Here is a 22,212-nt window from a genome sequence, read left to right as displayed (position 1 = left end):
ACTAAACGACGCCCCCTTCGACCCGTTGTAGACATCTAGTGACCTATTTTACCTTTTAGCAAATAACCCCCTCTGTTCATTCATTTGTCTTTATTTTACTAGGTTGACAATTTTGTCCCCACGTGACTTTTAGGATTCATAAACGCTAGTTACCGTCGGTTCGTACTTAACCGTCATTAAGGCCACGGTTCAATTTCCAATACACACCATTCCACCTGTCATTAGCCTTTGTTTTTACCACTTTATATATATTGTACCCGACAACTCACTTTTTACTGTGCGTCCTCATTGAAGCATTTGCTCTCGTACGAAGACTCCCATGTCTCATTTCGAAGCCGTGCGAGATCCTATGGCCCTGAAAAGCAAATCCAATTGCCCGAAGACATACTGGATCGGGCAATCAAAGGTTGATGAAGAAGTCCTGGTGGGACTAATCAAAGATGGCATGATAAACGATGTTTCGAAGGTCAGACTCCTGAAGGACCAGGAGACTTTGGTGCTCGGAGAAGACGAAGCCATAGTTTTTGTGGACTATTTTCGAGCAGGGCTTCGCCTTCCCTGCGATGAGATGGCGTCGAAGGTTCTGAAAAATGTTTGAAGTCTTCCTCCACCAGCTGACGCTGAACGCAATCGTTCGGCTTAGTCTTTTCGCTTGGGCGGCACGGTCAGAAGGAGTGAAGGCCTCGGCCAGGGCTTTTGTTGTAGCTCATAAACTTCACCACCAGTCGAAGCCGGTTTTTACGTCGAGCATGCAAAATGAGGCTCACTGCGACTGTGAACTTTACCTGCCATGCCGGCCTGGCGACCCCTATCGTAGCCTACAAAAACAAGTGGACGAAGGACTGGATTCATTGGTGGTTCTACCATAAGGTGGACCAAAAGGAATACCATATGTCAAAGTGCAAAGAATACAAAAGGAACCATGCCCCAGATGTACAGCTGAAAGACTCCCAAAAGGCTACCTTCGAAGCCTTTACCCGGTGTGAGGAGCACCTGAGCACGCGTGACCTTGTAGAAGAGTTCGTGGCATCCGGAGTGTGGCCCTTGAGCGAAGGCTGGTCCATCCTAACCTTCGGTGCTAAAGGGCCGGAGGGACTTTGTTGCCCCAGCCTAATTTTAGAGGTTTCACAGGTATGCTCGTTATCATGTTATGTTAATCGTGCTTTGTTTCCTTACTACCTTCTTATATTATGTCCTTTTGAACAAATATGATAGTGGCTGAAGTGGAAACCAGAGCCGCACTTGTCTTGGTAAAAATCACTCAAGGTGAGGCTCAACTTTGCGCCGACCAGGCCTTTGATCGACAACTTAATTGGATTTTTGATCCACGGGGTCTTGTTTACAAAGACAGACCAAAGTTGTTCCTATCCTCCACGGGTCAAGCCAAAGGTGGACACTCACCTAATGCCAGGACGACCGAGGCCTTTGCCAAAAACCAGAAAAAGAGAAAAAATGAAGACCCTCTGCTGCGAGGAACCAGGAAAAAGAAAGCTCCAGCCTTGAGGAAAAGGCCTCGCCAACTGGCCTCCGATGACTTGGTGGATGTTGAGGATCTCGAAGGCCCTGAAGCCATTCATGTGGTGCCTCTTCGACAGGTGCCATTGAAGAATACGCAAGAAACTTTTGCCGCCTCGCCGAAGCTTGTTGCTACAGCGCCTGTTGACCTCGCCACCCTCATGCTCAGCGATGAAGATGATGAATGGCTGGATCCGCACGTTGCTGCGGAAACAACGAATGGAGGTTGTGAGGGATCTGAAGAAGCAAGAGACACCAAAGGAAAAGGAGTCGGGTCATCCTTTCGCTCCTCATCCAGCTCTTCGTCTAGCTCCTCCAAGAGCCACAGGGCCACTGAAACCAAAGAGGAGTGGAGCACCTTGCTAACTCCTCCCCGCCATTTCCGCAAAGATCCTATTTCTTTTAGAGAGGTGCGCGATGCTAAGGTAATCGACGCCGAAGCATTGAAGCTTGCTTCATTTATGCCAAGCTTCGGGAAGGTGAAAGATGTGAAGAAGATGTTCAATAGCTTCACCCTTCTTGAGCTCAAGCTTCAACTCGCGCGGAAGCCTTTTACTGAACTTTTGGATGCTTCCGATGTTGCAATTTGAAAGTTATTTTGTATTGTTACTTTTATCTCCTTTGCATACACATGCTCATACTATTGTAGTACCACATGTTATGCTTCTTTCACATGCTCAACGTAGATGTGCGGAGCACCTATATGCTCGGGTGAAAAATGCTGAAGCAATAAGGGCCATGTATCAAGCACGGATGGAGAAAGCTGAAGCCCAGAAGAGGGAGTATGTGCGGCAGATGAAGGAGGCCGTTCTGTAGTCGCAAAAGCTCAAAAAAGAAGTGGGCTCCCTTCGATCAGATAAACTAGACGTAGAGCAAGAGGTAATTGTTCTTCGCCAAAACTTAACGGCGTCCGAAGCTAATGTGTCAAAGCTTCAAACCCTCCATGATGCTGAAAAAATTGAAGCCCAATGGCTGCGTGAAGAGTTAGAGCAAGCGAAGCACCTGTCTAGCAGCATCGTTAAAGAGCGGTTAGAGATCCTAGACCTTTGAAAAGATTGGTGCTTCGACCACACCTCCAATGCTTTAGGATGTTGGGCTAGGTGGCCTCCTTAGATGGATCGATGATACTAGTAGTAACCTTCTGCTCGCAGCTCAACTATATGGTGACTTCTACAGCATGGTCTCAGCCAGAACTATAGACCAATCAATTGAAATGACTAGCTGCGACCATCACATGGATCTTCAGAAGTCATCGTTTTGCTATCCTTCAGATATGTCCACTACGGCTGTGATGAAGGCGTCGAAGGCTACTACACGATCATTCACCACCAATTATTGGTGTAAACATGGTCACAAACTGGCCCTCCGAGAGACAAAGAACAACTGTCAACGAGTAAGCTCCTTAGCTACACCCTCAATTTTTTTTTATTAATTTCCCTCATATTTCTGAATTTTTTGCAGGTGAAGGCAAAGGGTAGTGGCTCTTCTGTGAGACCCTCTGCCCCACCAGCCTCACAACCTACCGCTTCGTGAAACATTGGGGATACCACTAAGGTGGTCGGAGAGAGAGAGAGAGAGAGAGAGAGAGAGAGAGAGAGAGAGAGAGAGAGAGAGAGAGAGAGAGTGAGGAATGAGCGAAGTGTTGTCTTAGACCTGGAACACTATGTTGCCTATTGTCAGATATACACTTTTATTTCTTGTTAAATGTTTGACTGACTTTGTTCCCTGTGCAAGTCCTCCCTTCGGACACTGCGTAGGTAGTCAAAGATGTTGTTCCCATCACTATGATGTTGGGCTTCTTGGGATTCCTTTCACCGCCGCCATCCAGCCATCAAATTTGACACATATTGGAGAGTGAAGGCTAGGGCATATGAAATTAGTAATGCTAACTCTAAAGCGTTTTGGGACTCTGAGCCTTTGCATATGTTCGTCGAACCAAAACTTGAGCCAGAGAACACCTACGAACCCTCGCTCGAGCATTTTCAATTTTCCTATCGTTGGAGGCCTGATTCTCCACAAATAACACGTCATGTGGAAGATAAAAGTGCTTCACTTGTAACCTCATCTAGTACATCTTTAAACAGCTATGTTGGATCCCTGTTAGATCCAGCGTGGCCCTTTCATGCTAGTCAGGGCATCGCTTTCCAATTTGGTCGCAGTCGATTGTATAAAGACTTTGTAGATCCTGATGCCGATTAATTTGCTAAATAAACATATTATTCCTTGCTATATAACCTTGATGAGTCTTTGCCTCTAGACCATGTATCCATAAGCACCTTCGGGTGCTACATGTGCAAGGCATTGATCAGAAAAATGCCATCTCCCCCTGACTTTTAAGCCGTAGGGACCTTCGGCAGCAACATGCCAAAGAGTCGACCGAAAAAAATGCCTCCCTCAACTTTCAAGCCACAGGGACCTTCGGGTGCTAAGTGCGCAAGGCATTGATCGGAAAAACGTAGTCTCCCTCGACTTTTAAGCCGCAGGGACTTTTAGCAGCAATGTGTGTGAAGCGTCGACTAAAAAAACACCGTCCCTCCTCCCCCCTAACTTTCAAGCCACAGGGACCTTCGGCAGCAACGTGCGTGAAGCGTCGACCGAAAAAACACCTTCCTGACTTTTAAGCCACAAGTATCTTCGGCAACAAAATGCATGAAGAATTATCTGGCATTGGCTATGATGTCAAGCGCTGCCTTGGCAAATTTACCATTCATTTGCTAGTATACTCGTTTTCGAAGGTCTAGTATGTATGGCCAATTTATCATTAACGATGTAATTAGTCCCCCACTTCAGTTTTACTTCATAATTATTATAAAATATAAATGCTTAGATTTTTTTGGCACAAAGGTCTTTTTTGCCTTCAGTGCAAGGGTAGACACTCTTAGCCTCCGTCTTTTAAGTCTAGAGGCGTGCTGCCTTCTTTTTTAGGTCGGGCAACACTCGACTTTTATTTCTGAATGTCTTTTCTGCCTTTGGTGCGGGGGCAGACACTTTTAGCCCTCATCTTTTAAGTCGAGAGGTGTTCCACTTTCTTTTTGAGGTCAGACAGTACTTCAACCTTTCCTTCCGAATGTCTCTTTTGCCTTCGGTGCGGGGGTAGACACTCTTAGTCCCTATCTTTTAAGTCGAGAGGTGCACCACCTTCTTTTTGAGGTCAGGCACCACTTCAAATTTTGCTTCTGAAGGTCTCTTTTGACTTCGATGTGGGGGTAAGCACTCTTAGCCCCCGTCTTTTAAGTCGAGAGGTGCGTCACCTTCTTTTTGAGGTCGGGCAGCACTTCAGCTTTTGCTTCTGAAGGTCTCTTTTGCCTTTGGTGTGGGGGCAGACACTCTTAGCCCCTGTCTTTTAAGTCGATAGGTGTGTTGCCTTCTTTTTTTTTGTCAGGAAACACTTCGGCTTTTGCTTTCGAATGTCTCTTTTGCCTTCGGTACGAGACCAGGCATTCTTAGCCTCGTCTTTTAAGTCGAGAGGTGTGTCGCCTTGTTTTGAGGTCGGGTAGCACTTCGACTTTTCCGTGCATCAAACAGATATGCATGGATGCAATTGAATAACACTTACCTTGCTATAAGGGAGAAAACGTTGCCGAAGGATAAATGTTTTAACATAAGAACAACTATGAAGTAACTTATATGCTTTGGATTTATGTTGCAGGTTTGCACCCGTCAAGTCGAAAGGTAAGATGTCTTCCATTTGGACATTCCATACCTCGACTTTTATGGTGACCCTTTGGCCCACCTCGTATCGTCGATCGGGTGGTTCCTTCTATTGAAGGCTTGCACCACTTTGATGATTAATTATGCATAATTTCCATAGATGTACACGCTTTCTTGAGGGTAATTTCATATATATTACAGAGGGTTTACAAAGGTTACTGCATCGTTAAAAACCTCATACCCTAACAAAGGGTTACCCTTATGAGGAAAAGAGTACAACACATGTATATTGCTTTGATTAAAATGTGGAATTTAAAATTGCACAAATATAAAACTTGCAAAGACACCTTTTTTGATCTTCACTACACATAAAATTTGTGAAGGTTGTCAACATTCCAAGTGTTCGGAAGTTCTTCCCCTTTGACAGTAGCTAGGTGATAAGACCCATGCCTCACTGAACTCTTTACCAAGAAAAGTTCATCCCTCCAGCTCTACAATTTTCCACAGTTGAAGTATTGGTGAGCCTTCGCAGTACTAGGTCTCCAGGAATGAAATCCTTTGTGATATTTTCTTGTCTCTCCATATTTTAGTTTCCTCCTGATATGTTGTCAAGTTTTTGACGACTTGCATTCTAATCTCCTCCAGTGCATCCTTGGATATCAATTCTTCACTTTGAATTGATTCAGACGTGACCCCAAATGATTTATTTTACATTCCTCCGGAGTCATCGCCTCTTCGCCGAAGAGCAAACGAAATGATGTGAATCATGTTGGTCTTGTTGTCGTTGTCCTCACTGACCACAATACCTTTGGCAATTCTTCAACCTATTTTCCTTTTAGCAGACCTTGTAGCTCCGTTTGACTATGGGTGATATACTAATGTGAAGTGGACTTTAATTCCCAAGTCTTCGCAGAATTTCCTGAACCCTTCGCTGTCAAATTGCGTGTTGTTGTCAACCGCCACTTCATGAGGGATGCCGAAGTGAACGGTGATGTTTTGCCTTAAGAATTTTTGAACATTTTTTGATGTTATGTTCACCAGTGGCATTGCTCCTACCCATTTGGAGAAGTACTCTACTGTGACGATAGCATAGCACAAATTTCCCAGGGCAACTAGTAACTATACAATGATGTCAATTCCCCACCACATTAAGGGCCAGACTGGTGGACTGAGCAGTGTCTTTGTTGAAGGTCTGTTTGAGCCCTTGGCTGAGTATTGACACTTCACACAGCTTCGGAATGTGGACTCCGCATCAAAGATGGCCTTGGGCAAAAAGAACCCTTGCCTAAATGCTTTCTCGACAAGTGCTCGAGTCCAATATGCAAGCCACATAGTCCTTCGTGTATTTCTTTCAGCAAATTTTACCCCTCTTCTTGGGATATGCACCGAAGCATCGGTGCACAAACTCCCATCTTGTACAAGTTAGCTCCCACAATCTTATAGTTTCTAGCTCTTTGTGCCATACGCTTTGCCTCCACATGATCTTCGAGCTCGTAGTAGCCCCAAAGGTAGGCCATTATAGGTGAGTACCAATCTTCGCTCTCAATGACAGTGACAATACATGTTCCCTGCAAAGGGGCCTCGACAGCTGACACCTTCAACTTCTGATAAAAAACATCCAACGAAATTGGCAGATGTTGCACTGCGACCTTTGCGAGGTCATCGGCCTCAAAGTTGTCATTTCTTGATATGCTTTTGACTGTAAACCCTAAGAAATGTTATTCCATGCTCTGCACTGCTGCCATATACTTAACTAGTTCTGGCTCATTCACCTAAAATGTCTTGTTATTTTGGCTTGCGACCACCCTAGAGTCTGTCCTGGACAGGACTCTTCGGGCGCCCAATGCTCACGCCTTTCGAAGCCCAAGGAGAATTGCTTCGTACTCTGTGATGTTGTTTGTCGACCGAAAATCAAGCATGGAAGCGTATCACAACTTCAAACCTGATGGCGAAGTTACTACCGCCACCACGCCAGCACTTGAAGCCCCCCAGGCTCCGTCACAGTACACGATCCATATCGGGTCCAATGGGATTTCCTCTAGTGCTTCTGCTTGCAGCGTCCAGTTTGCCAAAAACTCCGCTAAAGCCTGAGTCCTTGTGATGAAGGCCAAAATGAATATGCAATCTCTGCGCCCCATTTTCCAATCCTTCCTGTAGCTTCACGATTTTCAAATATGTCGCAAATGGGTAATGAGGTGGGCATTGTTATCTTGTGAGCCATAAAATAATGGCGAAGCTTTTGCAATGCCATCACCAACGCATAAGCCATCTTTTCCATCTCAGAATAGAACCTCTTCGCTCCTGCTAAAGCTTCCGAAACATAGTATACCGGAAACTGCTGCAATTTGTCATTTACTTGCATCTCTTGCACAAGCACAACACTTACTACCGAAGGAGATGCCACTATGTAGAGCAACAACTCAACCTTCAAATCTAGGCTAGACAGAGCCGTGAGCTTCATCGGATATTTCTTTAAATCATCAAAGACATTCTACTGCTCCATGCCCCATTTGAAAGGGTCCAAGCCTTTAAGGGTTTTGAAGAAAGGAAGGCTTCGCTCAGCGGATCTGGCAATGAATCGGCCTAGAGCCACCAATCTTCCTACTAGGTGTTGTGCTTGTTTCCTGCTCTGGGAAGGTCTCATATCAAGTATTGCTTGTATTTTCTGTGGATCTACTTTTATGCCCTTTTTTGAGACCAAGAATCCCAACAATCTTCCAGATCATACACCAAATGCACATTTTCTCGGTTTAGCTTTAATACTTCATTTCGCAAATTTTTGAAAGTTTCTCAAAGGTCATCAACGTGTTTGTCCTTTGTGATGCTTTTGAGCACTATGTCATCAACATATCCGGAGACATTTCGCCCCAACTGTGACTTCGACACTATTTGGACCAATCTAGTGAAGGTGGCTCTAGCATTTCGAAGGCCGAATGCCATCCTTACAAAACAATATATACCAAAAGAGGTTCTAAAACTTGTTGTTTCCTCGTCCTCCTTCCCCATCCAAACCTGATGGTACCTAGAATATGCATCCATAAAGCTCAACATCTCACAGCCAACAGCAGAGTCCACTAATATATGCGTAGCAAAGGAAAGTCATCCTTCGGACAGGCTCTATTAATGTCCGTGAAATCTACACACATCCTCCATTTACTGTTACTTTTCTTGACTAGCACCGGGTTGGTCAGCCATTAAGAATGCAACGCTTCACGTACTACTCCAGCGTCAAGCAACTTTTGCACCTCAGCCTTCGCTACATCTTCTCTCTCTTTTGAAGCCTTATGAAGCTTTTGCTTCTTTGGCTTCGCCTTCGGGTCAACATTTAGAGTATGTTGAATGATTTCTCTATTGACTCCTTGCAAATCCTTCGGCGACCAAGCAAAGACATCTTCGTTGTTGCGAAGGAACCATATCATCCTTCGCTCAGCTTCCTCTATGATCTCAACTCCAATGACAACTGCTATGTCCAGCCTGTCCTGACATAACAACACCTTCTTGGTCTAGCCTTCAGGTCTAGCCTTCGTCACCCGCTATGCCCTCAACTGTTCTTCATATTCCTTAGGTTTCATTGGAGGTTCTGTTACTACATGAACATTTCGCCTGCCCAGAGTATTTTCCAGTTCAATTCTACGGGCCACTTGTTGATCCCCCAACACTGTTATGACACCTCTGGTACCGAACATTTTTGTGCACAAATACCCATGGTGTGGTACTACTCCGAATTTATTCAAGACTCCCTATTCGAAAATTGCATTGTACGGATAGGTGATATCAACCACATCGAAGATAATATCCTTCGTCCAAAAGTTTGACCCTTTGCCAAATGAAATTGAGATCTCTATTTTTTCCCAAAGTGTTAATTATTTCCCCCCCTAAGCCTAGCAACGGGGATCCAACCTTTCGAAGGTCATTTCGTTGCATGCCTATCACATCAAAAGCGTCGGTGAAGATGATGTCTACCAAACTTTCACCATTTATGAGGATTCTGTGCACTTCGTTTCCTAAAATGTTTGCCGTGATGATGAAGGCATATCCGTATGCAGGTAATCTAGGACCCTCATGTCCTCCTGTGAAAAGGTAATAGGTACATGAGACCACTTCGAATGGACATAAGTAAGGCCTACACCAACATGGTTAACCATTCACACATATTCTTTTTGTTGTCTCTTTGATTCAGTTTCCTAATTGGATCCTTCATTGATTGCCAGCATAACATTGCATCCACAGTTAACTATGTTCACTGATCTGCTAGTTTCTAGGGGGCATCGATTACTGGTCTTGGCGGAGGGGGTGGGAGTGCTGTTTGAAAAGCGGTCAACTGACTAAATGTCTGATCTGGTGGGATTGAAGGTGCAGGAACATAGGGCTGTGGCGCTTGCGCCATAGCCATTGGTCGCCACTGAGTAGCAAATGCCGAGGGATTTGGGCCACAAGTCTAATTGGATTCCCATGGGCTACCCTACATGAAATGTGTGGCATGATGTACAACTCTTATAGGATTGAAGGATTGCTTCCCTCAGCTTTCTACAACTCACAATATAATGTGGATGGGTCCCACGGAGCCCATCCTCCTCGGCCGCCTCAACCTCCGCGGCCTCTATCCCTTCGGTCACCTCGAGCACCCCCACCTTGTGTTTCGATGACCTCTTGCGTGACCTCGACCGGTTTGGAGTCTATTTGGTTGATTTCTTTTTGCTTTGATGTGTACTCAAATGCTTTGATTTTTTTTGTATGCTTCAGCCTGTCTCTCGATTTGCCAACGTTTTACGTCCTAGCTTGATGAATTTGGCTTTTACATCTTCAACCTGCCACCTCACTTTTCCTCAGAAGATGGTCCATTTCAGACCTCGCATACTCTTCCATCTTGTTGAAGAGTTCTTGGACACTCTCTGGCCTCTTGCGTGTAAGCTTTCCTGCCAAAAGTCCTCCTCTGATACCTTGGATAGCGGCATCAATGATAGTATCTTCGCTCAAACCCTTTGCCTGGCAGCGAACATGCACAAAGCGATGTATATAGTTTTGCAGCGTCTCCGTCGGCTGTCGCTTGACTGCGAAGAGGTCACTCAGGGTGACCTTCTCTGCTTGATTGCCCTGGAAATTACTATAAAGGGCATTCTGCAACTGCTCCCATGAGTAAATGGATTCTGGAGGCCAAGCGGAGTACCATGACCTTGCTATCCCCTTGACCGCTAATACAAAGGCCTTTGCCAGCGTTGTGTCGTCTCCCCCAACGGTTCAACTGATGCCTCGAAACTTATAACGAATTCCTTTGGATCCGATTCTCTGTCAAACATCACAACCCTCGGCATCTTGAAGCCCGAAGGCCATGGCTGGTTTTGTAAGCCGATGGAGAGTGGTGATTCTGGATCGCCAGCTCCTGATCTATGCCGAAGGTCCTACACTGGCCGTATTGTAAATACCAACGAAGGAGTGATCATGTGGGTCTGCTCGCCCCCTGGCTACAACCCATTGATTTCTTGTATTTTGTCCAGAGTTCTTCTGGCTTTGTTAGATCGACGGTGATACTCAGCGGCCTTTCGATTCGCTACGAAGCCATCCAACTCGCTGCGAAGCCATCCAACATACGCTTTTTCTGTGTAATTTATCTCTCCAATTCGTCAGCTTCTAGTCTGGCCGCCCTTTCCCTTAGTTTCTTCCTCGACTTCGTACTGTCCCAAGCTACCGAAGTTCTCAAGCTCTTCAACAAGATGTGCTTTCCCCCATTCTTCTGCCAGAGCCTCAAAGCGGGCGCGAGGGTTAGCTTTTGCCCTTCGTATTGCTGCATTTGCATCTTCCTAGAGAGCTTCTTCATGACGAGCTTCACCATTGCCTGGGACCACAACATTCACACCATCCTGTCCCTGCTAGTCGCCATCAGCTCCACTGGTCGAAGTGTTAACTGGCTCTGACACCATCGAAGGTTGTACCTTGGCCGAAGCCCCCACTGGAATCAGCTGCTCCAACAATGTTGCTCACGTACCAAGTGGCTTTGGCTTCTTTTTAGGTGGCATGGTTTCGAAATGTTCGATCCCTACGGACGACACTAACTATTGGGAACATAGGGAGGGGCCTTCGGCTTCTCCGAGGGAACCGAGGCTCCTTTATGTGACACATGCTTATAGAAAATTGTGCAATATCATCAATATCATCCATCTTTTCAGTTACAGTACCGACCTATTTATAGCCCATACTCAACTACTCACAGTTATAATTTACAATTTTACCCCTCTAACTGACATATTCTCAGCATATTCGAGGGTATTTTAGTACTATCCTAAGTACATTAGCATATTTACAACTGTACCCTCCATCATCCTCGGATTCCAGCGAACACCACCCCTTCGCCTGAGCTCCCAAAGGTCTATCGCAGATGGTACCTTCGGCGTACCTTCGGCTAGCTTCATCGTGGCGTCACGAATTGGTCTTCGGTTGACCTCCGAAGGCCCATCAAAGGCTTCGTCTGCGACAATAGCTTCGACACTCTCTTCAGGGGATTTCCTTGGGGCGATGTGGGGAGGCCATCAGTTGGCCTTCGAAGGTCTGAGTCGCTTGCCTGATGGATCTATTTGTCATCAAGTATTTCCTGAAATAACACAATTGTATTATGTCAGTAAATAGTATTCACTAGAGGTTTTCGACTTACCATCCAAATAGGGCTTGCGAGAGCATTCCCCAACACTAGTGTTTCGAGCATAAGGATGGGGATGGTTGGGGTGATGGAATGGGGACGGCTCATGCTAGGTCACCTAGCTCGGTTAGATAAGTGGGCTAGGACTCAAGGGAAAACAACCATTTTTGCAAAATACTGACATGTCTCCTTGCCCAAACGTCGTTCCGAGCTAATAGACGTGACGAAAGTGGCAGAAACGAGACGAAAAAACAAACAGTAGCTTCTGCGCTCTCTTTAGGGGATTTCCTTGGGGTGACGTAGGGAGGCCTTCGATCGGCCTCCGAAGGTCTGAGTGGCTTGCCCGATGGGTCTATTTGTCATCAAGCATTTTTTGAAATAACATAATTGTATTCTATCAGTAAATAATATTCATCAGAGGTCTTCGACTTACCATCCAAATAGGGCCTGTGAGAGCATTCCCCAACACTAGGGTTTCGAGCATAAGGATGGGGATGGTTGGGGGTGATGGAATGGGGATGGCTCGGGCTGGGTCGCCTGGCTCGGTTAGATAGGTGCGCTAGGACTCAAGGGCAAAACATCCATTTTTGCAAAATACTGACATATCTCCTTGCCAAATGTCGTTCCAAGCTAATAGACGTGGTAAAAGTGGTAGAAACAGGACGGATAAAACAAACAATAGCAAGAAAGGGATGAAAACTTTTTGATGGTAAAATTAAGAATTCCTCTAACATCGAGTGACTCACAGAGAATTCTCTCGAGGAGGAAAGGTTTGAGAAGGGTCAGAATAGCTTTGCTGAAATAAAAAAAAGAATGGACGAGGATATCGTAGTAGAGGGGGAAAACAGTATCGGGCTAGGCCGAAAACGCAATTGGGCTGCCCGCAGTCTTTACGCATCCTTCACGCGTGGAAACGGCAACAAAAATCCAGGCAAACAAGAGAATCTGTTTCGGGGGTCGTCGCCGCGTCGGTGTCGCCGCCCTATCCCCTTTCCTCCTCCCTCCCTCCGCCGCTAGCTCCGGCGATCCCCCCTTCCTGAACCCTGCTGCACCTCGCCTCGCGTCGCAGGTAAGCCGCCCATGCCTCCTCCTCTCCCCCCTCGCCCGCAGTCCCCAGCTCGAATTCCTCTTTTGACCTCTTCTCCCCTGGCAGATTGGATTGGGTTGGGGTTGGGGCCGAGCCGATCTGATCCGATCGGGCTGGTTCCTGCGCCGTCGTGCGAGCTCCTCCCGGTCGCGTCCGCGGCTCGATCGGCTGCGGAGCGCTGTGAGAGCTCCGTCGCGGCGTCGCGCGGGCCAATCCGCGCCTGACATGGAGGGCAATAAGGACGATGCGGCCAAGTGCTTGCGCATCGGCAAGGACGCGCTCGACGCCGGCGACCGATCCCGCGCCATCAAGTTCCTCTCCAAGGCCAAGCGCCTCGACCCCTCCCTCCCCATCGACCACCTCCTCTCCCCGCTCCTTAGCCCCGAGGACGACGCCTCCTCCACCTCCTCCGCGTCCTTGTCATCATCTCCACAACCCCCGCCGCCGTCGCAGCCTGCAGCAGCGGCAGAAGCAACTGAGGCTGATGGGTTGAGAGAGAGGAAGCAGAAGGGAAAGAAGAGAGAGGAGGAGACCGGCGCGAGGGAGTACACCGCGGAGCAGCTGGAGGTGGTGCGCCAGGTCAAGAAGCACACCAGGGACTACTACCAGATCCTCGGCCTTGAAAAGGACTGCACCGTCGAGGACGTGCGCAAGGCCTACCGCAAGCTCTCGCTCAAGGTGCACCCTGACAAGAACAAGGCACTGGGCGCCGAGGACGCATTCAAGGCCGTCTCCAAGGCATTCCAGTGCCTCAGTGATGCTGAGAGCCGCAGGCGCTATGATCTCGTTGGCTCAGATGAGCCTGTAACACATAACAGGAGGGCGGCATCCACCGCTCGTGCCTACAATGGGTTCTACGAGGATGACTTTGACCCAGATGAGATATTCAGGAATTTCTTCTTTGGTGGGATGGCACCTGCAACCACCAGGCAGTTTGGGCAATTTGGGACGTTCCATTTCAGGACCGGCGGGATGCACACCCATGCAGCACAGAATTCCGGTGGTTCGACGGTCCGGATGCTTATTCAGCTCTTGCCTGTCCTGCTGCTGCTGTTGCTCAACTTCCTGCCGTCCTCTGAGCCTGTTTACTCCCTCAACCGCTCTTACCCTTATGAGCACAAGTTCCAGACCCCACGCGGAGTCACATACTATGTCAAAATGCCTAATTTTGAGGAGCAGTATCCACACCAAAGCACTGAGCGTGCGACGCTGGAGCGGCATGTTGAGAGGGATTATTTCTCGATACTGACACAGAATTGCAGGGTTGAGCTGCAACGTCGCCAATGGGGGTTAGCATACCAGACACCCCACTGTGATATGCTTCAGAAATTTGAGGCGACAGCACAGTAATTCATCCATCGGTGCAAGGTGCAGTTCCACTTTCTGTACACATAATTTTGCAACAGTAATGTTTTTGTAGACCATGTTGCATCCATATCTGCTCTGTACCATGATCTTTTTTGTAAGGGAAAAATGATTATATGTCCCAAAGTTGATCAACATTTGATGATATGTCCGAAGTTGATCATCATTTGATCATATATCCCACAGGGACTAGTTTGTAACAAAATTTCGTGTTGGGTAAGAGAGGTGAAGGCTAAACTTTGTTACAAATTAGTCCATGTGGAATATATGATCAAATGATGATCAACTTTAGACATATTATCAACTTTGAAACATATAATCAAATTTCCCTTTTTGTAAGGCAACTATATGTTCTCAAGCCTTGTTCCTCTTCTGTGGTTTACTTACTCTATCCTCTGGGTGCACATATGCTGTGCATGCGAGTTATGCTTTCCACTTTCCACCTGACTAGGGGTCCATGTTGTGATTGTGGAAGAAAGGAGGTCGAAGCTACTATCTTTTTATCTTTGAATTCTGTAGTGGCGTCTAACCAGAGAGCTCCTAAATATGTGTTTGATCAATGTTTCACATGTATGTCAATTTCATTTGTCATCCTTTTAACACCTTCATTTGAGGATTGGGGATCATCTGAATATTGGTTGTTGATGTAGCCAGTATGCCAACTTCCCTAAATGATAGCTAGTTAATGAAAATGCATGTCCGACATGCTACATAGGAGTATTTTATTTCCTTACTATTAAGCATGCGCAGGTGCAGTACACAAATGTGACTGGAAGTGCCAGTTAGCCACACTGCTAGTAGTAATAAGTTAATAGCTTGCTTTTACAGCTAGCAGCTTGTATATCATACAGAAAACTATAAATCGACCTGTAATATTTTGATACTAAGATTATTTTATGGCTAGCAGCTTGTATATTGATTTTTTTCTATGTTCATTGTGTTGCTATGCCACCATCTTTATTTACAAACATATGTACTTTATTGTATTTTATGGATCTCAAGGATGAAGTTTTCAAGCCATTCTGCCAAATTCCTATCCCTGAATGTTGATTTCTTATTTTTGACGAACCACTACAGTCTGTTGATACTATAATTCTTTCCATAATCTTCTTGGATTCCATTGATACTGTTCAAGTCATTAAATTGTTTTATGTAATTAGTTGCATGCTCATTGGGGATTTGGAGTGTTGTTACCATCTCATCTGGATTGGATTTACACACTTTGAGGTTGGTTGAACCTCTTAGTCTGGTTGTATGTTCTGATTCTCACACCTCCTCTAGACATGTTTCAGGTCTCGGAAGTTCTGTTGTATCTATGCTTTTCTTATCCTCCTCTCGTTCTGGCTCATCTAATACTGCAATGACACAATAGTGATAGGCTTATGTATTTAACCCATAAACTAACCTGTGGTTTATATGAAAAGTAATTTAGCGATTCGGATTGGAGAAAAAACTTCAATAAGACTGATGTATTTATTTAGCATGCAAACATATATGGAAGTCATAAGGATGAGTTGGTTACTTTGTCAGAAACAATGTAACATTGTGTTTTATTTCTGCTAGTCATTGTCCAAAGTTAAAATACTCAGATTGTAAAGGGACAGTTTTGTATCTTGAACCAGCATCTAGATGATCTCTCAATTATTTGCCTGCTGGTACGAGCCTTTAGGTCTTGAATTGTTTTAGCTCAAGAGTTGCAGCGCGTACCTGGCCTATATCAGTGTTGCATCTTAACTACTGAACTACGGAATTATATTTTTTTCTCCTAAAAAAACCTGGGCATCTTAATTAGTCATGTTGGAATCAAATCAATGAATAACATAAGTCTTTGTTTTATTGGATAAAACAGACTGAATGCTATGCAGATCACTGAGCATCTAGCTTTTATTATTGAGAGAATTCCTTATTTGCCATTAGAAGATAAGGTGATTCCCTATTTGCCACTCCACAAAATGAACTTCCTTATTTGCTACTGCTTCTAATTTTCATTCCTTCCTTGCCACTTTCATCCATTTTACCCATAACAAAGACATATTTGTCCTTGGGGAGCCACTGACAGTTAATCGAAGTTTAGGGCTATTTAGAGATAGATCATAGAATGTGATGTACTAGAGAGTTGTAAAAAATTTCTTTATGCTTCCATAAAGTTTTTGAACGCTGAATTTGGATGAATAAATCAAGACATATGAATTTTTGAAGTTGTGTTGTTTTCCAATATTTGTGACTATGATTAGGCATAGCAAAATCTAGAATTAATTTTCATATCTATTTTTCTACAACAGTAAACACAACAAATACACACATTAAAATTATCTACAACTTTGGTATTCACCAAAAGAATAATTCGGGCTTTTGCTATGCCTAATCATAGTCACAAATGCTGGAAAACAACACGACTTCAGAAATTCATATCTCATGATTTATTCATCCAAATTCAGCATTCATAAACTCTATGGAAGCATAAAGTTCTTTTTACAACTCTCTAGGACATCACATTTATGATCCGGTCTCTAAATAGCCATAAACTTCGATTAATTGTTGGTGGCTCCCCAAAGGCAAATGTCTTTTTTATGGGTAAAATGGATGAAAGTGGCGAGGAAGGAATGAAAATAGAAGCAGTGACAAATAAGGAAGTTCATTCTGTGGTGTGGCAAATAGGGAATCACCTTATCTTCTAATGGCAAATAAGGAATTCTCTCTTTATTATTTAGCACCTTTCATTTCCTCAACCCCTTCCTCTTCATGTTCCTATCAAAACTGATGACAAGTTCATGTGCACTCGATATAAAGATTTGTTAGTGCATGCTAAGGTTGTCAGGTGATGACAAACGGTCCATCTGTATGGTGAAATGTGGTATTATTGTGTGCTAAGTTGTATTTGTTATATTCCTTTTGTTTTGAGATCAGCTTGTAGGCATGTATCTAATTATAAAAAGCATGGACCTGCCTATTATCACATGACACGTTCTGTAAATTGTTTTTTTTCCATGGTCTCATTAATTTGATGTGTGGTGTGTGTTTGCACCACAAGCAATCAGAAATAATTGGTTTCAGACCCAAGCACAAACGGTCATAGTTGGATGCATTTTATCAAGACCATTATCACCTTGATATTCAGAATAGAAATAAAACGACAAACCCAATTACCCACCTATAGCTTTGGACTGTTTGATCTTGAATATCGGATACCCATAGGTGTCGAATGATGCAAAATTCTTTTTATGGTATCATAGGGCATAATTTATAGACTAATGCCCACAACTACTTCGCAGCATCATTTGGCTTTATGAATGATTTTATTGGTCAGAAGCTTTCTTTTTTAATATTTTTAGCCATAATAGTTTTATTATTATTAAATGATTTGTTAGTCATGACGGTTCTTTTGATTATTCATTGTAGGTTGGCAAGGAGATGAGAGCTTTGGCTATGGTGTAAAGGTCTCCAATTCTTGCTCCATTGATTACCAGCTTCAAATGACAGGAACAAATTAGTTTGGACCAGCAGGAAATTTTACGGAATAAGTGCCCTTGATGACTACACACACTGCCTGGTTGCTATCTTAAGTAGTATTGAGGACCGTACTACCGTAGCTACTTAAAAAGGATATGCAATTGTTGAGTTCCATCATAGGGGTTGGGTTGATCACGTGCAGACGTGTAGTATATGAAGCATATCTATCGTATTTTATTTTCTTGTTTTCTTTGAGAATACCTGACTTAAACGGACAATGCAACTATAGCGAAATTGGTTCTTCACTCCTATATTTGCTCGGTTGCTAAGATGTCCATTTCTCCATACATGATGCAAGTAAAGGACACCAAGCATTCTGAAAAACTTGTCTGTATTTCTTTTGGGAACCATGCATATCACTGAGCATGGTGGTAATAGGGATGGCAACATTTCGGGATCGGGTGGAGTAAAATCATACTTGACGTGAAATCTGAATCAAAAATCTTGATCCACACTTGAAGTGCTAATCGGGTTGAAACGTGTCGCTGCTCTTGAACCTGACGGTGACTTGATGGGTCTAATCAACATAGAGCACGTGGAGGGGTTGAGGGGCACGAGCGTGGAGGGGTGAAGGTCGGGTGAAAGCGCTGAAGGGCGGCGCGGAGGGGGTGAAGGCAGAGTCCGAGTGTGGAGGGGTCGGAGGCCTGACGCAGAGGGGCGGCGTAGGACGTGGGTGAGGAGGGGCGACGATGTGGAGGGGTAGCGGCGGGGAGGCTAAGGAGGTGGGGTCGGGCGGGGAGGCTAGGAGGAGGGGCGACAGCAGGGCGATGGAAGGGAGGCCAGGAGGGGCCTTGGTGCCGCAGCGGTGAGGTGGGGCGACAGAGAGGTTGTGGAGGGGCAGCGGTCGAGCTGAGAAAGAAAGGAGATGATTGGGCGGGGAGGCCGATCGAATCACCCGTTGTCGCCTCTGGTAGGGAGAGAGAGTGTTCAGAAACGAGAGGCGAGAGAGTGAGGGAGGCTGGGCGAGAGAGAAAGAAAGGAGATGATGGAGGCCGGGTGAGGGAAAGAAGAGAGCGAGATGAGCCGAGTGCTCATAGGTCACCATGAGGTTAGGAAAAAATCTGAACTGATCCGTTACAGTGTCAGGTATCCAATCTGTTAGATCTATGAGTAGAATTTTGCATCCGAATCTACACCCATCGGGTGCAGAATCTACATGGATCTGAATCCATAAGTCTAGCTGTCATCCCTAGATGGTAATAGAAAGCGATGCACTTCTGTATCAATCTGAACCCACTTTTAATCCGGTGGCAACTTTTCTATGATCTTTTCCTATGGTCAGGCATCTTTGTTATATTCTGGTGGCTTTGTTGTGATCTTTCGCTTTTGTTGGTGTGCATATCACTATATGACGGTTGTCCTGCCTGGTACCGTTGTCTTAAATTTGCTTTCTTGGTGTGATGGCGTGTCACCAGAACACAAGATGCCCATATATGGTCTGTCGTCTGGCATTTGGAGATGTGTCATGACTCGTAGCATAGATAATGTGCATTTAAGTGGGTACCATTGCCGTTGTTGGATCTGGTTAATTTCTGAACCGAGGGCACTGTTGGTTTTTGGTAATCTTGATTCTGGGGCTCTCAAGTCTCAAGCGTCGTCTTAACATGGATACAACCAATATGACACGCACGACAACCAATGAACTAACCAGTTCTCCATTCCACGGGGAAATAATTGCAGGTAGCAATCTGTTTTTGCAAGACTGAGTTGCAATTGGTTGACGCCACAGTGCTGTCCTTTTGAGCTGTTAACCAGGAGAGCAGAACAACCTCCAGGACCATGGCGCATCGTGGGTGAAGTTAGTTGCTCATGAGCTTGTGGAAATGGAATATCTCCTTTCCTACCTTCCACAAGCACAGCAACGTCCACGCAAACAAAAGAAAGGTTGCAATTAAATGTTGAAGAATTGTGTGAGCCTACAACTTGAGAACGTTCTCGTTTCAAAAAAAAAAAAAAAAAAAAAAAACTTGTGAAAGTCCCTTGGCATGAGGCAGCTCATCATGAGACAAAAAACAGAATGCTTTTGGCGACCATGATCCTATAATGCGCTAGGCATGCTTGAGATGGATCTCCATGATTTCTCACCTTTGTCCCATTAGAGTCACCACGAATATCTTTTATTATCTTAGGATAAAGGATGGTGGCTATATAACTTATGAGGAAAAAGCAACTGTGGCGATAACAAGAAGGTTGTACACTCCACATGTCCTCCCCTTTATGTCTCATGGCCATTGCCCGCATGCCTAACTTTTGGGGTAATTTGGTTCTTATTTTTAGGGATCTGAACTATGAGTAGTGATTATTCTGTAGGTACCTAGATTCAAATATTTTCTTATTCCAGATATCCAAATTCTGCGTGTTTAGATTCTCAAGTAAAAAAATATCTATATATTTATCTACGTACTCCATGGAAGTATAGAAGTTTAAGAAGAAAATTACATAGCTGCGGTATGCAAAGAGGCAATGCTACATAATTATGCTCCGGCTCCAGTTCCGGAGCTTGGGCCGGGTCAAACTGTATCAAACAAGACGGCAATGTGATCAATTTGGTCCCTAAACCTTCACAAAAGGGACATTTTTTGCCCCTCACCTTTAAAATCGGCAATCTCGTCCCTTAACTCTGCAATCCGGGATCAAATGAGGACCTGGCAAGATGGCAACATGTCCTGAAGAGAACTGGCATTTTTTTCACTTTTTCCACCACATGTAAACTTCAAACGCTGCTCAAATAATTGAGGAAACGATCGTTGATCTCGACACGCAAATCGACAGTACGCATCTCCGAGATATTTAGGGATTTAACAGGGATGTTTTAAGCTCAAAAAGTGATGAGACAGAAGATAATGGAGGATGTGCAAATGGTGAAGAAAGGCAGACAGACGATAGGTAGCCAACAAAAAGGCCAATAATCCCAATCTCTCCAGGTGGCCCAGACGGGACTGGAATGCAACCAACAAAAGCGATCTATGAAGTGGTAGCTATCTGACCATCTGGTTTGACTTGGTATGCAGGCATCATCTGGTTTGACTTGGTATGCAGGCATATATGGATCAAGTGGCTGATGCTGAATTAAGCTAGCTGCTGCCACGGTCCAGTTGCATTGACCATTAGGATGTGAAGGAGATGTGACTCATAGCGACAAAGGAGTATATTCAGTTTATTTATGTGATATATTATAGTAGATAGTATGTACTCTCGGAAGTACAGACTAGTTTTTCTATATATATATATACTGTATATATATTCTGGAGGTATGTTTACTGTAATTCATGTCTCCGCACACCCCATAAATTATAACTTATAGTGTTTCGGGTTGTAACTGGAGGATGTGCGCAGTACAAATAACAAGTTGTAACTCACAGTGTTAGCTTCTCGTATTGCAATTATGCATTTCTAGACGTGAAGTTGTAACTAGTCTACCTAACAAGTTGTAACTCACAATGTTTCGAGTTGTAACTAGGGGATGTGCGCAGTATGAATAACAAGTTGTAACTTATAGTGTTAGCTTCTCGTGTTGCAATTATACATTTCTGGACGTGAAGTTGTAACTGGTCTACCTAACAAGTTGTAACTCATAGTGTTTCGAGTTGTAACTAGGGGATGTGCGCAGTGCAAATAACATGTTGTAACTCACAGTGTTAGCTTCTCGTGTTGCAATTATGCATTTCTGCACACTTTTTTAGTATATTATGTTTTTATGTACAAATATAAAAGTACTATCAAAATCTATTAAAAATAATGGACTTCTTTTTAATTTTTTTATGTAGTTCACATTGAAGCATCTTAGAATGAGTATATAAGTATACTTATAGTGATAAAGGAGTATATCCAGTTTATTTATGTGGTATATCATAGTAGTGAGTATGTACTCCAGACTAGTTTTCCTTTTATATATATATATATATATATATATATATATATATATATTGCCATGTTATTCATTTTTGCTGGGGGTGTCACGGTTCACGACTAAGACCATTTGGCAAAATTGGAATTACATCTGGTAATTTTCACCTGTTTAAAAGTAGAGGTGTTGAATTGTCAAGAGTACAAGTATAGATGGGAAGCAATTGGGATAATACTTGTCCAGTGTATAGATGGGAATTGTCCAGTGTATTTCCATAACCATAGCAGTAGATAAGGTACCAACGTTTAGTACGTCTAGTTTGAACATTGGAGTTCTCATATGGCCTTTTTATCCACATATTTGATTGGACAAGCACGACGAGAATTAAACAAGTTGTTTTGTGAGAAATTTCCTCAATCGAGTCCAGACAATTAACGAAAACCGGAGGTAGCCATCCAATAACTAGAATCTTTCGGCTGGGATCTTTTTAATTAAGATTTACTTATTTTTGCAAATTTAAAATTTTAGGAACGTGTATAAAAAGAGTTATATACTAAAGTTTACTTTCTAAATCTGAATTGTAATGTATGCCCTACATGACCAATA

General features: G+C 44.2%; 1 protein-coding gene across 1 annotated transcript; it reads left to right on the top strand.

The window, feature by feature from the left end:
• Nucleotides 1–12,708: 12,708 nt before the first annotated feature.
• On the top strand, nucleotides 12,709–18,004 carry LOC133904098 (chaperone protein dnaJ 49-like). Its single transcript, XM_062345586.1, has 3 exons — nucleotides 12,709–12,866; nucleotides 12,951–14,252; nucleotides 17,649–18,004. The coding sequence occupies exon 2, from the start codon at nucleotides 13,110–13,112 to the stop codon at nucleotides 14,232–14,234; it is 1,125 nt and encodes a 374-aa protein (XP_062201570.1). The 5' UTR covers nucleotides 12,709–12,866; nucleotides 12,951–13,109; the 3' UTR covers nucleotides 14,235–14,252; nucleotides 17,649–18,004.
• The last annotated feature ends 4,208 nt before the right edge of the window (nucleotides 18,005–22,212 follow it).

The sequence above is a fragment of the Phragmites australis genome, chromosome 2, assembly GCF_958298935.1.
Source record: "Phragmites australis chromosome 2, lpPhrAust1.1, whole genome shotgun sequence".
NCBI lineage: Eukaryota > Viridiplantae > Streptophyta > Magnoliopsida > Poales > Poaceae > Phragmites > Phragmites australis.
This window is presented reverse-complemented; position numbering and strand designations above follow the sequence as displayed.